Raw genomic sequence first — 15769 nt, 5'->3', positions numbered from 1 at the left:
CTGCTCCGGTGACATTAGTGGCCCTCACACTCTATTTACTCTCCCCAAAGCAGAAGTGTGGCTCCAGCCTGCTTCCAGAAACAAGCATTTTCACACAGCCCTGCTTCCCAGCCACCCCTGCAACTTCTGGACAAAATTCCTTATTAAAGGAAAACAGAATTGGGGCTAATTGCATCCAGAGCTGACAAAAAAAAAAAAACACAAAACAAAACAAACCAAAACAGGCTCAAAGATAATTCTCCTCCTTTGGTCCTGTGTGAGTAGACAGAGGAGAAAAGGGCAGGGGCAATCCCTTGGAGGGCAGGGCTGTGCTGGGGAGGTGGTTTGGGCCCAAAAAGCAAAGCAGGGATTTTACAGATAGTCCTGCAACAGGAAAACATTCACACTCACAACTCACCAGACCCTGATAAAGCTGGAAGAACACAAGCCTTGAAGGAATCAGTGCTGACACTCAGGGAACATCCTGGTATTTACTAAAACATTGCTCAGAACCCACATCAAATAAGGGTCACCATAAGGGTTATTTGTTTCCAGGTGCTTTTGTACAAGTTAAAAATAAGCAAACAGTTCCATTTAAAATGTTCAGGCTTGAGGTTTCGTGTGTGTGGAGGACCTGGATTGCTCCCCACTCCTCGAGTTAGCACTGGGGAGACCAGAGTGCACAGGAGCTGCTCTGCTGAGAATCTGTGAGAACCAAGTAAAGCCAGAGGAAAAAAACCCTCCAAATGCAGCAGCAGAGGCCGGATATTGGAAATATGGCCATTTGGAGGAAGGGAGATGCACAAGGCTCATCCCAACTGACCCAGCAGAGGGTGAGGAGCATACCAGGGTTATTTTTAGTCTGTTTACAGTGAGCAGTGGCAGCACAGAGCCGGGCTCTGAAGGCAGAGTCCCAGAGAACCCTGAGTCCCAGTGCTCCCACCGGCAGATCCCCCAGCCCTGGGAAGGTCTGGCAGGTTTGTGGCCTTTGCAGGGCCACCCTCCTGTTTGTTTGGGTCTGTCACGTAGCAACGAGGGGGAGAAAAACTCTTTTTCCCTTTTTAAACAAACGTGACTGAACTCTTGGATGTTGTCAGCTGGGGCTCGGCAGCAGGGCTGGGCCTGGAGCTGCTGTGGGCTCCTCTCCTGCAGGAGCTGAGCTGCTCTCAAAGTCAAATTTCCTTGTATCTTCTATTAAAAAGCTGCAGTAAAACCAAACCAAAGCAGCAGCAAGCCTGCCACACCAAGCCCTCCTGCCTTATCCTGCTCAGAGCATCCCTCTGAGCAGGCAGGTTTTGGGGTGCACCACCTACCACGGTGATGCTGTGGACCCACAGCTGATCCCACCACGAGCAGACCCCCACCAGACACATCCACATCCTCCCTGGGGACTGGGCCAGGCTGAAGGACGTGGCAGGGAACGGGATATGTGTGGAGGGGAGATGCACCAGCACGTGCAAGTTTCCCAAGTGTGTATGAACTCCCCTCTCCTAAGAATTTACGGCTCACTATGTTAACACAGCAGCAAACCTTGTGCAGGCAGCAGCATCCATTTTATAAATTCCTTGGGGCTCATGAGTTAGAAGAGGCCCAGCAGCACAGTCACAATTAGCAAAGATGTATGGTCATCATTTTCCATTAAAAATACCTTCTAGTAATTATTGAGTAGGCTAAAAGTCCCAAGGAGACCTGGTTTCCCATGCAAGAAAGATCCTTGCATGGGATCACGCTGGCACTTTTGGATGGGATTTTTCTTTGAAATTAACTGTGTAAAAACAACACGCTGAATCTGGAAAAAGCTCATTTCTGGTTTTATGGTATTTCAAGCCAGAAGGAGCCATTCCAACAGGAGTGGATGTCTTCTTCTGGGAGCCATCACAGCACACCTGAGCTGTGGGTGCTATAGGCAGAAGAGCCCTGCCATGGACAACACATGGAGGCAAGTTTGGCGCAGCATTTTTGGGAGGAAAAGGGAGAATTGTATGGAAAGAAGAATCACCACCAGCAGCTCCCACACCAAGCAATGCCCAACACAGATGTACATGGTAAGGTCTACTTCGACTCCTCTTCCACCTGCTCCAGTTAAATCCAGACTAATTCCACTGCCTGCAACAGGGTTATGGCTCATTTTCCTCTCCATAGATTGGGTGGTCAGTAGGCCTTGTTTAAGGCTCTGTCTAAACCAGAACCCAATAAAATTCCTTCTGAGAACTCCTTAGGAAAGCACATGCCCTGTCTCCAAGTTTCTCAATGAACACGGTGTGGCCCAAACTGGGTTCCTGCAGCCAGGGACCCCCCGCAGCCCCCGGGGTGAGGGAGAACCCGGGAGCCTTGTGGCACTGCCCCCCTCCCGCTCCCCCCTCGGACCAGCTAATCGGGGGAGTCACAGGGACCTGACAGGTGACAAATAGGATTGTTTACCTGGCAGGAGTGGGGACAGAGCGGAGCCAAGGGCAGCGAGCACCAAAGGAAAGAGATGTGGGGGAGAGGGATGCACGGGAAGGGTGTGCAGACAAACACCAGGCCTATCTTTGAGGGTCACAAGAGATGGATTAGGAGGAAAAAATGCAAGAAAGAAAGATAAACTGGAGGTGCAGCTGTGCTTGGATGGCATGTGGGAGCTGCAGGGGTGGAAGCAGAAGCCCAAGGCCAGGCAGAGGCAGGAGAGGGCATTTCTGGGATACAGGAGTGGAGTGGGTGTGCAGCAGAGGTAGGACATGCAGGGTGCCAGGCAGGCAGGACAGGGATGCACGGGACATGGCACCACAGGGCACCAGGGTAAGTGTCAGGTACAGGCCCTGGAGCAGCAGAGCTGGGGCAAGGACAGGGCAGCAGCACAGTGCAGGCCATGCCACAGCGAGGAGTGGCAGCAATCAGGGATGTCACACAGGTATGGGGTGCAGCACGACAGGAGCTACTCCCAGGGTGGAGCAGGATGGAAGCTGCTCCCAGGGAACGGACCACAGCCACCTCAGGGAAGAGCTAAGCTCTCTGGGGGGCAGGAGCTGCAGCAGGAGGGGGGAAAGGCAGTGCCATGACAGCACAGGGACAGAGGGGGAAAGCAGAGCACGCCTGGGTAGGAGTTGGTGGCAGCTCTGGGATGTCAAGGAGGGAGAAGGTCTGGGGTCAGCAAGCACAGCTGCTCCATGGAGACAGGCCCAGCATACACTGCCCAGGGATTTACCTGGCAAGAGAAGGGTCAAACAGGCTGCCCAAGGGGTTAGGGAGAACAAGCAAATGCTGGGTGAGGGCTGGAGTGGGAGACACGGGGACCAGGGGCTGTGTGCAGTGAGGGGAACTGTGGGACAGACCCAGGCCTGGCTCAGCCTGGCAGCATCACAGGGCTGGGGCTGGGCAGCACTGGGGGCTGTGAGGGGAAGGGGCTGGGATGGCTGGGGGGCTGTGAGGGGCTGAGCTGGGGCCAGGAGGGTCAGGGAGCTGTAGGGGGTCAGAAGGCTGCAAGGGTCAGGGCTGGGAGGGGATGAAGACAAGGGGTAAGTGGCTGTGGGGGGGCAGGGGGCCATAGGGCTGGAAGCCATGAGGGGGATGGAGTGAGGGACTGGGGAGGGCTGTGAGGGCTGAGCTGGGGCCAGAGGGCTCTGGGAAGTCAGGCCATGGGGACTGCAAGGGATGAAGATGGGGCAAGTGGCCATGAAGGGCCAGGAGGCTGCAGGGCTGGGGGCCATGAGGGACCAGGGCCTCCCTGTGAAGGGAATGGGGGATATGGGAGGGTTGGGGGGACTGTGGAGGGCAAGCAGGGGCCAGGTGACTATGGGGAGTCAGGCCATGGGGACTGCGAGGGGATGAAGGCAGGGGGTGAGTGGCTGTGGGGGGCCAGGGGGGGTGAAACCAGGGGCTGGAGAGTCTGAGGGGCCAGGGTGGTGGGGCTGGGCCATGAGGGACATGGGAACTGGGCCTTTGAGGACGGAGCCAGGGCCTGGGGAACATGGGGTGGCTGTGAGGGGGACGGAACCAGGAGCTGTGAAGGGCCAGAGCCGCGAGGCCGGGACCAGGAGGGACCTGAGTCTGCGAGGGGGCCGAAGCCAGGGCCTGGGGGAGGCCATGAGGGACCCGGGTCTGTAAGGGGACGGAACCAGGAGCTTCGGGCCATGAGGGGCCTGTCCCTGCGTGGGGCCTCACCCCGCCCCTCCCCGCTCCCCATCCCCCGCCGCCGCCGGCAGGGCCCACAGCCCCCTTCCCTGCCCGCCCCGTCCCCTCGCAGCTCACCTCGCTGGTGCTGGCGGAGGAGGCAGCGCTGGGGGTCGGCGAGCGCTGCAGGGTGACCAGCGCCATGGCTGCGGCACCGGCCCCGGCCCGGCTCGGCTGAGCCTCCCCTCGCGCGGGAAGGGGCGGGGCTTCAGGGCGGGGCTTGCTGCGGGGGCGGGGCCTCCGGAGTGGGCGGGGCTTGGTCCTGCCCCATCCCACCCCAAATCCCGCCCCATCCCACCCCACCGTCCCGTTCCACCCCCTGCCACGGGCAGGGACACCTTCCAGTAGACCAGCTTGCTCCAAGCCCCGTCCAACCTGGCCTCGGACGCTTGCAGGGATGGGGCAGCCACAGCTTCTCTGGGCAACCTGTGCCAGGGCTTCACCACCCTCACAGCGGAGAATTTATTCCCCATATCCCACCTAACCCTGCCCTCTGGCAGTAGGAAGCCATTCCCCCTTGTCCTGGCACTCCAGGCCCTTGTAAATAGTCTCTCTCCACGTTTCTTTTCGACCCCCATCAGGTACTTGAAAGGCTGCAACTAGGTCACCCCAGCACCTTCTCTTCTCCAGGCTGAATAATCTCAATTTCCTCTGTCTACCCAAAAATTGAGCCTGAAGCACCCAATTTTCCCAGATCCTGCAGGAATCTTGTGTTCAAGGAACAACTGGACTTAGCACTTTGGTTGACAACATGGTGATTGGTCAAAGGTTCAACTCGACAATCTCGGAGGTCTTTCCCAGCCTCAGTGATTCTGTGAATGCAGAGGCTGGGAAGTCATTGAATCACTGTGGTTGGAAAAGACCTCCAGGATCGTGCCCACTAAGGCAATGCCAGTGTCCCGATCCAGCGGTCACCATGGTGACCAGTGTCAGGGATGTTGTTCTGCCACCCGTGGTGGTGACCCCGTTTCCCATTGCTCTGGGGCCGGCTGCCAGCAGCACGTGGGAAGTCCACCTCCCCTGGGCTGGAGCAGACTTTGGCCCTGCTGCTCTGGGCACTTAGACTTTGCCTTGCTGGACTGTAAACGAGCCACTCTGAACTCTGTGGAAGCCTCTGAAACTCGCAGTGACTCCTCTGAGGACCCCCCCCCTCCACAGGTAAACTGGTGCAAAACCTGTATTCCTGTTGTTTTTTGGTCAGTGAGGTGGATCCTCCTCGGCAGTGGGGGGAGTGGGGGAGAGTCCCCATGGCTGCAGGTGGGGGAGGTGACCCCGGTTCCGTGGGTTTTGGTTCCCGGGGGTTGTAACACCACGGCAGATGGGAAGCAGCTCCCGCAGCGCCGCCGTTCCGGTGACTCATCCCTCCATCCCAGCAAATGTCAGTCCCGCTGTGGGCAGCCTTTCCAGCAGAGATGCTGCGCTTCACCTTGTCCAAATAAAATTGTGGGCTGGAGTTTATTCCTGCTCCCAGAACCAGGCCTGGGGTGCAGCCGGCACATCCTCCCCTGCCCATGCTGTGGGATCTGACCCAGCCCTTCCCCAAAGCGGTCCCTGTCCACTCCCTGCCCAGGCAGTGACCACAGGGCTTCTCCAAGGCAGAAAAGCTCTGCTGAGAGGGAATCAAGGGACTGAGGAGGCTGCAGACCCTCTTTGCAGCTGCAATTTCCCAACAGTTCTTTCAGCCATGCCAGGAAGGGTTTGGGGTGGTGGCACAGCCATCCTCGTGCAGCCCCAGTGGTGACAGCGGTGTGAGGATCCAACCTTGCACTTATCACACCTGGCATTACTCCCTGGAAAACATCCAGTGCTTCCTATGTCTTTTATCCATGCCCACCTCTTGCCTCCAGCCTGTGCCCAGGGCTGGGAAGGATTGGGAGCTGCCCAGAGCAGGACTGGGTCGATGGGAATGGAGGGCTCACACCATCCCATGGCAGACAGTGTGAGTGGTGGGTGCTCCCACCTCTCCCTGGCTGGTGGGAAGAAGAAGAGGATGCTGAGGGCTGTGCTGCTCTGTCCCGAGGTTCCACAGGGCAGGAAGCACCTGGAGCTCTTTCTGCCTGGTGAGGAATGTGGCCATGGGCAGCTGAGCCACTGGGAGAGCCAGGGATGGAGAGACATTTCCCAGTCCCCATGGGGAACTACAGCCCTTCATCTATGATTGATTCCTGTGCCTGGTCAGCACAGGCAGGGGCAGAGGAGGACCTGTGAGCCTTTACAAGGAACGCACAGAGGTGCACCATGAGGACCACGGTGTGACTCTTGAGGATGGTCCTGTGCAGGGCTAAGAGTTGGACTGGTTGATTCTTGTGGGTCCCTTCCAACTCAGCACATTCTGTGAGTGTGAGTCTGAGACCTCAGCCCTTCCCTACCGCTCAGGCGGTGGAGCCGAGGCCGGGTGGGGGCCCGGGGAGCTGCTTCTCTTCCTCCTGGGCAGCCCCAGCTGGTCCAGCAGCCTCTGTCCCCGCAGGGAGCCGGAGCCATGCGCGTGGCCGTCATCGGGGCCGGGGTCATCGGGCTCTCCAGCGCCCTGTGCATCCATGAGCAGTTCCACGGGCTGGTGCCCTCCCTGGAGCTGGAGATCTACGCCGACTGCTTCACCCCCCACACCACCAGCGACGGCGCGGCCGGGCTGTGGCAGCCCTACCTGAGCGACCTCGGCAACCTGCAGGAGACGTGAGGGACAGGAGGAGGAGGAGGAGGAGGAGGCTGGAGTTGTGTCCTCCCAGGCGTGCCCGGGCACAGCTCCGTGGGGCTGGCAGAGCCATCACTCCCCTGTTCTCATCGCAGGCTCTGGAATAAAGAGACGTTCGATTACCTCCTCGGGCACCTGCACTCCCCAGCAGCCCAGGAAATGGGACTTTTCCTGCTTTCTGGCTACAACCTGTTCACTGAGCCGGTGCCGGTAAGGAGCAAGATCCAACAGGGCTGGGAAAGGCTCCAGCTCCTCCCCGAGGGCGGGCAGGGCTGTGCCTCCTCGCAGCCAACGCTCCTGAATCCTTCCAAGTTTGCTTTGTGGCAGTGCCTGGGACACGATGTTTTCTGTGCCATCCCGGTGTGAGGAAGGGCCGAGGGAGCAGCAGAGCCTCTCCAGCCCTGGTTGGCAGCTGCCCCCCCATCTGTGTCCCTCTGGGATACCCTGTGTCCCTTTTCCCCCCCTTCTGTCTCATGCTAATGTGGTGATCCAGGTTCACTAATGATATCAGAGCTTTTCCCTACTGTAGGACCCGTCTTGGAAGAACATTGTCCTGGGATTCAGGAACTTGACACCAAAAGAACTCGAACTCTTCCCTGGTTACAGGTATTTTTCAGTCTGTTCTCTGGAGACTCAGGCAGGGCAGATGTGGCTGGACACCTCCCTGGCATGGGGCAGTGGGGACAAGAAAGTGCTGGTGCAGAAGTGTCCTCACTTTCCTACAGCTGCTTCCTTCAAATAAGTAGGAAACACCTCAAATGGCCAAAAAAGCAGCAGCCCAGCATGGAAACCATTCCAGCTCCTTTCTTACCTCATCAGATAGTGTCAAAATAAAAATCAGTATAAGGTGTTTTATGCTGTAAATGGGGTGGAGGAGTGGGGGAAATTCATGCACTTGTTGTGCAAGGGGAAATTGGGGTCTCAGGGGGAATTGGGGCCCTAGATCCAAGTGGCTGTTGGGAGCACCGGAGCAGAAGGCTCCTGTGAAGGTGCTGCAGGTCCTCACACCTCCTCTCTTCTGGTTTCAGCTATGGCTGGTTCAACACGGCGCTGATGCTGGAGGGCAGGAGTTACCTGCCCTGGCTCACCAACAGGTGAGTGTGGATTCCTGCTCGTTGCCCCAGTGGGGTAACACCCTCCCCACTTTAATAATGAGCCTAGGGGTGTATTTTTGCATGAGAAAAATGAAAGTAATGGGATGCTTGAAGCTGCATCCAAGAGCTTTTGGCTATGGGAATATTTGGGCTTGATTTCATTCCTGTAATTCTAATGCCGAGTGGGTGCCCTGGCACTGAATGATACATTTGCTTTTAATTTGTCAGTAACAAATGAATTTGTTCTTCCCAGGCTGACACAGAGAGGAGTGAAGTTTTTCCATAAGAAGGTTGAGTCTTTCCAGGAGGTTGGTGAGGATGTGGAGGCAGGGCAGGGGGCACAGCCCTGTCTCAGTGTGGGGAAGCATTGTCCAGCAGGCATATCCTGCTCCAGGATGTCCTTGGTGTCAGTGATGGGCCAGGGGCCAGGGGCAAGGCTGTGCCAAGACCTAGGAAATATGTTCTACCAGGAAGGATAAAGGGGCTGGGGCATCAAGAGGTGGCTGAGAGGGTATGGGTAAAGCATTAGTCCAGCATGGATTGGCAGCTTTCCCTGGAATGGCTTTCAGCACACATGGGGTCTCAGCAGGAGCTGTGGTGGGGAAGCTGTGTCCTGGATCCAGCCCTTATGGTTTATCCATTACCAGACGCTGGACTGAGCACTCAGCTCCTTTTGGAGCAGGAATGTTGTGCCCTGAGGGCAGCACCCTGTGTGCTGCTGCCAGCTGTGTCCATGTGCTGCTCCCCACCCATGCCCATCTCTCCCCAGCTGTTCTCCCAGGGTGTGGATGTGGTGATAAACTGCTCTGGGATGCGCTCGGGGGAGCTGCAGCCAGACCCGGAGCTCCAGCCCGGCCGGGGCCAGATCATAAAGGTGAGGTGGGTGTAGGGCTTGGGGCTTCCCAAAAACCCACTTCTTACCGTGAGGAAAACCTGTGTCCTCTGGGGCAAACCACGGGCTTGTGGGCTGGATCTACACTGGGATCAGGTCCTGATTCCCAGCAAACACTGGTCATGTGAAACCCACCTGGATCCCATTCCTGGTTCAGTTGTGGGAAAGCCCTCAATCTCCAGCCTGTTCCTCTGTTGGGTGAGCGTGGAGGGAGGTCAAAAGCATAGTGCTATTAATAATAAAACAACATAAAATCCTTGGGAGTAGAGGATGATTATTTGGACAAACAGGCTTATGCCAGTAGGAAGCTCCTCCTCTTCCCTACCTGCATTCCCATCCACCTGCCTTCTCAGGGAACAGAAAGCTTGAGCAGAGGGTCCCACATCTGGCCCCTGGTGTCCCTCCTGCTGCCCCCTGAGCCTGGCACCCCACTCTCCATCTCCCCCTAACCCTCTCCCCTGGTCTGCCAGGTCCTGGCCCCCTGGGTGAAGCATTTCATCATCACTCATGACGTGAAGTCTGGGATCTACAAGTCTCCCTACGTCATCCCAGGGTAGGTGACATCGGCCCAGGAGGGTCTGGCTGGTCCTGGTCAGTGTCCCCAGAGTCCTGGCTCAGACACGGCTCCTGCTGGCACCTGCCAGGGCCTGGAGTCACACCTGGCCTGCTGGTGCTTTTCCTGGCTGTGTGGGAGGGGAGCAGAAGGACGTGGGCAGCAAAGTGAGGGAGCTCCCAGAGCCTCAGGACTTCAATGTCCCATCCTTTTCCAAAGAGCAAATCCCACCAAAGCAAAAAGTCAGTCCTGGCCAGGTCCTCAATAGGGGCAGACTGATAGTGTAGTGGATATTTTGGGGGAGGCCTTTTGTTTTTGCATTTGTACCCATCTGTTTTATCAATGATGTTGGAAGGCACTGCTGATCCCTGCTCCCATAAAACCAGGGCAGGAATCCTTTTACTTTAATAAAACCTCCCCTGGAAATCTCAGCCTTCCCCTCACTGACCTCTGAGCTGTGCCCGAGCTCTTGGTGAGCTTGGGGGCATCCCATTGGATCATGGAATATCCTGAGTGGGAAGGGACCACAAGGATCATGCAGTCCAATTCCTGGCCCTGCCCAGGACACCCCAACAATCCCACCCTGTCCCTGAGAGCGTTGTCCAAATGCTCCTGGAGCTCTGGCAGCCTTGGGGCCGTGACCATTCCCTGGGGAGCCTGTTCAGTGCCCAACCACCCTCTGGGGGAAGAACCTTCTCCTGAGATCCAACCTAAACCTCCCTTGACACAGCTCCAGCCCTTCCCTCTGGTCCTGTCACTGGTCACAGAGAGCAGAGATTAGAGCTGCCCCTCTTGGGGAAATTATGGATTGGGATAAGTCTCCCCTTAGTCTCCAGGGCTCCCTGCCACCTCCCTGCCAGACTGTGGAGGAATCCGGGGGGAAAACCTTATGTCTATGTCCCCCTAGGGCTGAAATGAGATCCTGGTGCCAAAGCACCATGTCCAGAGCTCAGAGAGTGGCTGTGGCCAGGCAGAACCCAGCTTCCAGCACTTTTCCTGCACTTTCCACCTGCTTCCCACCAGCAGCTTGCTCAGGGAAGTTGGGATCTATTTGAGGCAACAGCATTTGCTGTGCCCAGGGAGCTGCACTGCAGGATAAATAAACACATCTGCTGTTCATCCCAGCTCTGCTTCCTCCTGAGGGCAGGCAGAGACCCCACTCTGGCAATGGAGAAGGGTTTTTTAAGCTGGAACTCCAATGCTGCATCTCCGGCACTTCCTATTGTCCCAGTATTCCAGGATTAGGCAATAAGCCAGGTTGTAAATGGAGCTTTGCTTGCTCACAGCCCCCAAGCATCGTATTCTGAGTGATTTCTGATTACAGTCTCAGACAAATTCCTCTCTCTGTGTTTGTTTTAGCTCAAGCTCTCAGAGCAGCACCAGGCTGATCCCTAAAGAAGACAGATCCTCTTCCCTGCTGGAGAGCTTGGCCCTGAGAGGATTCTTTCCACATGCCCCAGCCCTTTTTTTTTGTGCTTCCCAGGGATCACACAAGGTTTTGGAAGGGTCCAGCCAGCACAGAACCCCCCACCTCTCCCCAGCCTTAATCTACCTCTTTTCCTCTGCTAATCCAGGGGAGTTTTGGGCGGCAGCAGCACCAGGTCTGCTTCTCTGTGCTTCCCTCCAGAGGCATCCCGTTCCTTCCAGCTCTTCCCCAGGCAGGCAGGAGCAGACCTGTTTGATAAGGATGGAATTATCTGTCTGGTTTGCCCAGACAAGGAAGGGCCTTTCGGGTGCTGATAGGATTTAATGAGTGACTTGCTCCTGAGCTGAGCAGGCACTGCTCTCCACCTGCTCCATGTGGGAGTTTCTCCAGCAGGAATATGTTGCAGGCTCAGAATGTATCAGGATCCAACACCACACACACACAGAGTCTCTCCATGAGATGACCCCACAAGGGACAGCTGGAGACACTCACCCCGTGTGTCCTTTTGGTGCAGGAGTGAGTTCACGGTCCTGGGAGGGATTTACCAGCATGGAAACTGGAGCGAGGAGAACAGTGCCCAGGACCACAAAACCATCTGGGAGAGCTGCTGCCGCCTGCTCCCAGCTCTCCAGGTGGGTGACCTGACCCAACACCCACTGGGATGGGGCACAGGGAGCTGGGGAGCTCAGGGATGTGAGAATGGGCACTGGAACAAACCACAGAACCTCAGTGTTTCCATGAGTCTGTGTTTCCATCCATCACAGATACCCAGGGCTCTTCCACCCGGCTGATGGACAGGCAGGGACAAGGTTTGTAGGAAAAATAATTCCTCCTAGAGCTGGTAAAAAAGTAGAACTAAAGCTCTGGGAGGTCCCAGGTTGTGGTGTCTCTACGGCTTTAGAGCAGGGCTGGTGTGGGGTGAGGCTGGTGTGTGTCCACCCCCAGTGCTGCTGTTGTGCCCTGGATCAGCAGGAAAGGCAGCACAGGGGTTTGCCTCACCTGCCCCACACAGGCTGCTGCTGAGCAGCTGTAATCCCAAATTGTTCTGCCTGGTCACCCCTTGCAGCATCCCAGGAGCTGCTGCAGGACTGGGGACCCTCTGTCCCTCCTCTTCCCATGGATCACCTGAAGCCGTGGGGTTTGGCTGCTGTAATTCCAGGGGTGCTGTAGTTCCAAGGCATGCTGTGCAAATGCTGATGTAGTTTTGCTTCCAGAAAGCAAAGATCGTCAGTGAGTGGAGTGGCCTGAGACCGTCACGGCCCCAGGTTCGCCTGGAGCGGGAGAGCATCCGGCATGGGAATGTCCAGGGAGAGGTACGTGCACAGCCCCGGGGGCTGAGTGCAATTAGTGACCGTGTTAACTGTGCCCCGGTCCCTATGACCTTGGCAATGAAACACCAACCCCCTGCTGTGCCCCCAGCCTGCCCCACCATCCTTGGCCCTCCCTGTGGCCCCACCAACAGCCAGGGAATCTTTGATTCCATTCCAGCCCAGTGTCAGAGAGAAATGTCAGAGACACAGAAACACGATACTGATGTGGCTGCCCCGCCCATGGAAGTGGTCAGGGCCAGGTTGGACAGGGCTTGGAGCAACCTAGGCTAGTGGAAGGTGTCCCAGCCCATGGCAGGGGGTGGAACTGGCTGGGCTTTAAGGTCCCTTCCAACCCAAACCATTCCATGACTGTGATTCTCCCCCAGGTGATCCACAACTACGGCCACGGCGGGTTTGGGATCACCATCCACTGGGGCTGTGCCATGGCAGCAGCCCGGCTCTTTGGGAGCATCCTCCAGGAGAGGAGGAAGGTGGCCAGTTCACCACAGCCCCGCTTGTGAGTGCCTGCTCACCCCTTTGGGAGTGCCTGCTCACCTGGATCATCCCAACAGCAGTAGCTTAGAAATCACACAGAACAATGGGAATAGCACAGGGATACATGTGGGTGCTCGACCCTCCACAGCTCCAGCTCTGGGCCACAGTGCCTCACTGCCCTTATCCAGACAGCTCAGCTCCCTGCACAACCTGCCCAAGGAAGGGCTTTAAAATCTGGACTAATTACCCATGGCAAAGTGCAGTCCTGGCTGGGATCAGCCTGCAAAGGGCAGGCAGGGTTCAGCTGAAACCCTGACAGCCCTGCAGTTCATCTGCACATGGGACAGGATCTGAAACCAAGCCGGTGCCACCTGAGGTCTCCCCTGGTGCTCCAACACCCAGCGTGTAATTAGATTTCCAGGCTCCCCCCAGGAGGCAAAAGCTCCTTAGTAGGAAGAAGCTCTGAGGCTCCCAGGGAAGTAACAACAGCTCTGGGAGCACGTGCCTGGGTTCCACCAGCTTTCCTCCCATTCCTGCCAGGACAAAGCCTGGGGCTGCAGCACCTGGTTAGTGTAGCTGGGAACAGACAGCAGCACTTGCCTAAAATGGGCTTTCCAAAGGATGTTTTAGCAACAAAAGCAACTTGTTCCAGCCCTGGACTTGCCAGACTCTATATATAGCAGAGAGCAAAATAGCTCTTCTTGTCCCTAAAACTCCCATGGGCCCCTCAGTTTCCCATTTCTCCCAGCTGTGGGACATGGCTGGGACACAGCTTGGAGAACAGGGCTGGCTCGGGGCAGGTTGTGCTTCCCAGAGGAGTTGGGGCAGCTCCCAGGAGGGCAGGATTGTTTGGGGTGTTCAGGGATGCTCCTGGGGACCCAACACACTGTTCTAAAGGCACAGCCTGGCTGATTTTTCAGTGCCATGTGTCTTTCCTGCTCTGCAAGCCATCCCAGGCAGGGCACTGGCTGGTCAGGAAGCATTAGCCTCAAATCCGAAGGCTGTCCTGAGCCCAGCACAGTGCCTGACTCACTCTTCTCCACGGATAAGCCAACTGTTCCTTACTCAACCGTGATGCAGCTCCTCTCTCCCTATGACTCCATGTGCCAGGAATAGCTCCTCAGCCTGGGCTGTGCTGCACCTCGGGAACGGGAGATGCTGCAAATCAGCAGCATTACACGGGAATGCCCAAGGAAAAGACTCACTGTTGAAGGCACAGTGAGAACAGAATTGAAGTTCCTCTGGCTGTGATTTTGGCCCAGTGCTGGTGCTCCTCACATCCCTGAAAAATATAAAACATCCAATGGTATCCAGGGTTTGGGCTTCCTGGCTGCAGGACATCATCCCTTCGGCTGTGCTGACAGCTTTAAGGGAGGTGAGACAGTGTCCAGAGAAGGGAAGGGTCCAGAAATTGGCAGTGTGTCCAAAGGGTTTACCACCCTCTGGCAGCTCACCTGAGATGCTGCAGCCTCAGGGTAAAATCAGGAATAGGGCAGGAAAATGAAAACCAGAGCTGGAGAAAATTCACACCAATTAATGCTGAACCCAGTGGCCTGTGATCCCACCTCAGGAGAAGCCACTCAGGGGAACCAAATCCCTTTGATTTCACTTATTCCAAATATGAGACAGTCAGGACCACGTTCTCATCTGCTGTAAATCCAAACTGTGTGATCTGAGAAAAGCTACACTGGAAGAGCAGGGGAGCAGGATATCACTGTGTACCTTCAATGAGCAGCTGATCCTTCTGGTCTCAGAGCTTACAGAAGCCAGTGTCCTGTGATCTCACATGGCCTCTCAGGAAACAGGAATGATTTGATCTGTAATTTTATTTACAGGCTAATTTTGTTTGCTCTCTAAAGGCACAATTTCATATTTGTGAACAATAAAGGAAATATTCAAACATCTCGCACGTGATGCTTTTTCTTCCTAATGATGGCACAGGCAGGGCCTCCAGTGCTAATTCCATAGAAACATCCCAATAGATCCTCATTCCACGTCTCGACACACATTTTTCTTGAACATTTCATGCTGCAGGAGGAAGAGTCATTATTCCACATTCTGACCAGACAGTGAACCTGAAACATCACTGTGGGAAGGTCTGTGGTGGCTGTCAGTCCTCAGGGCATCAAGAACTCACAGAAATCATGGAATGGTTTGGATTGGAAGAGACCTTGAAGATCACCCAGTGCCACCCCTGCCATGGGCAGGGACACCTTCCACTAGCACAGGTTGCTCCAAGCCCTGTCCAGCCTGGCCTTGGACACTTCCAGGAATGGGGCAATCACAGTTTCTCTGGGCAACCTGTGCCAGGGCCTCACCAACATGTGATTGAAGTTCACTCTTGAGGTCAGGGGAGGTGAGGGAGCCAGGGAATGATGTCTGGAGAATTCCTGCATGTCCTTTCCTGACACACACAAAAACACCAAACAACATCCCATCTCTGGCATCAGCACATTTCAGGAACTCCCAGTTCTCCACAAGGATCTCCTGTGACCCAGAACAAAGCTGGAAACACATCAAGTATCATGAAAGTTTCCCTCTGTGAGCCAACATCAGCTCTGGCATTTGGGATAACTCCTGCCAGAGCTCAAGAAGCATTTGGGCAACACTCTCAGGGACACGGTGGGATCCTTGGAGTGTCCTGTGCAGGGCCAGGGGTTGGACTGGATGATCCTTGTGGGTCCTTTTGAACTCAGAATGTTCTGTGATTCTGAGAATGAACTTCAGAAATGCCTCAGGATGCCAAAAAGTAGCCACAGAAGAGCAAACATTCTCCCCAGCATTGCTTCAGGCACACCAACCATTCCATAGCTCCCAACTATTTCCATTCCTGGAAATAAGACTGCCCATCCCAGCAGCTGCACAAGCTGGGAGAGGGAAGATTGATGCATCTGGGATGAGAACATGAGAACCCTGATTAGCACATGAAGGATTTGCAGCTCATTAGTCATTTTGACTCACACTTGAACAACCTCATGTTTGTTAAATTCTTAGACATCAAAATAAGAGTATCAGTTACAGAGGAATAGTCAGGGCTGGGCACTTCATTAGGTTTTAGAAAAATCAGAGCTAAATGAAAGGTTTCTATTAAAAAGTAAATAAAAGAAAATCTGTCTGCCCTGAAGTCCAGACATATGTGGAGCTACCTGCTCCCAACACACCCAGGCAAGAGGCCAAAC

The 15769-nt window shown here is 55.5% G+C and overlaps 2 protein-coding genes across 2 annotated transcripts in view; one reads left to right on the top strand and one right to left on the bottom strand.

Annotated features, from left to right (window-relative positions):
* Positions 1-4328, bottom strand: part of SSH1 (slingshot protein phosphatase 1) — a 34857-nt gene extending 30529 nt beyond the window's left edge. The window contains exon 1 of the mRNA XM_064674923.1: positions 4207-4328. Coding sequence (XP_064530993.1) covers positions 4207-4272 — 66 coding nt within the window. The 5' untranslated portion in view covers positions 4273-4328. The remainder of the gene's footprint in view (positions 1-4206) is intronic.
* Positions 4329-5133: 805 nt separating this feature from the next.
* On the top strand, positions 5134-14494 carry DAO (D-amino acid oxidase). The gene is made up of 11 exons (XM_064674921.1): positions 5134-5286; positions 6596-6801; positions 6916-7030; positions 7350-7426; positions 7849-7914; positions 8168-8222; positions 8684-8788; positions 9277-9359; positions 11300-11417; positions 12000-12098; positions 12482-14494. Exons 2-11 carry the CDS (start codon positions 6608-6610, stop codon positions 12614-12616), a joined length of 1047 nt encoding a protein of 348 aa, XP_064530991.1. The 5' UTR covers positions 5134-5286; positions 6596-6607; the 3' UTR covers positions 12617-14494.
* Positions 14495-15769: the final 1275 nt, after the last annotated feature.

Source organism: Pseudopipra pipra, chromosome 18 (genome assembly GCF_036250125.1).
Source record: "Pseudopipra pipra isolate bDixPip1 chromosome 18, bDixPip1.hap1, whole genome shotgun sequence".
Classification (NCBI taxonomy): Eukaryota; Metazoa; Chordata; class Aves; order Passeriformes; family Pipridae; genus Pseudopipra; species Pseudopipra pipra.
Note: the sequence above shows the minus strand (reverse complement) of the source record. Positions and strands in the feature narration are given on the sequence as shown.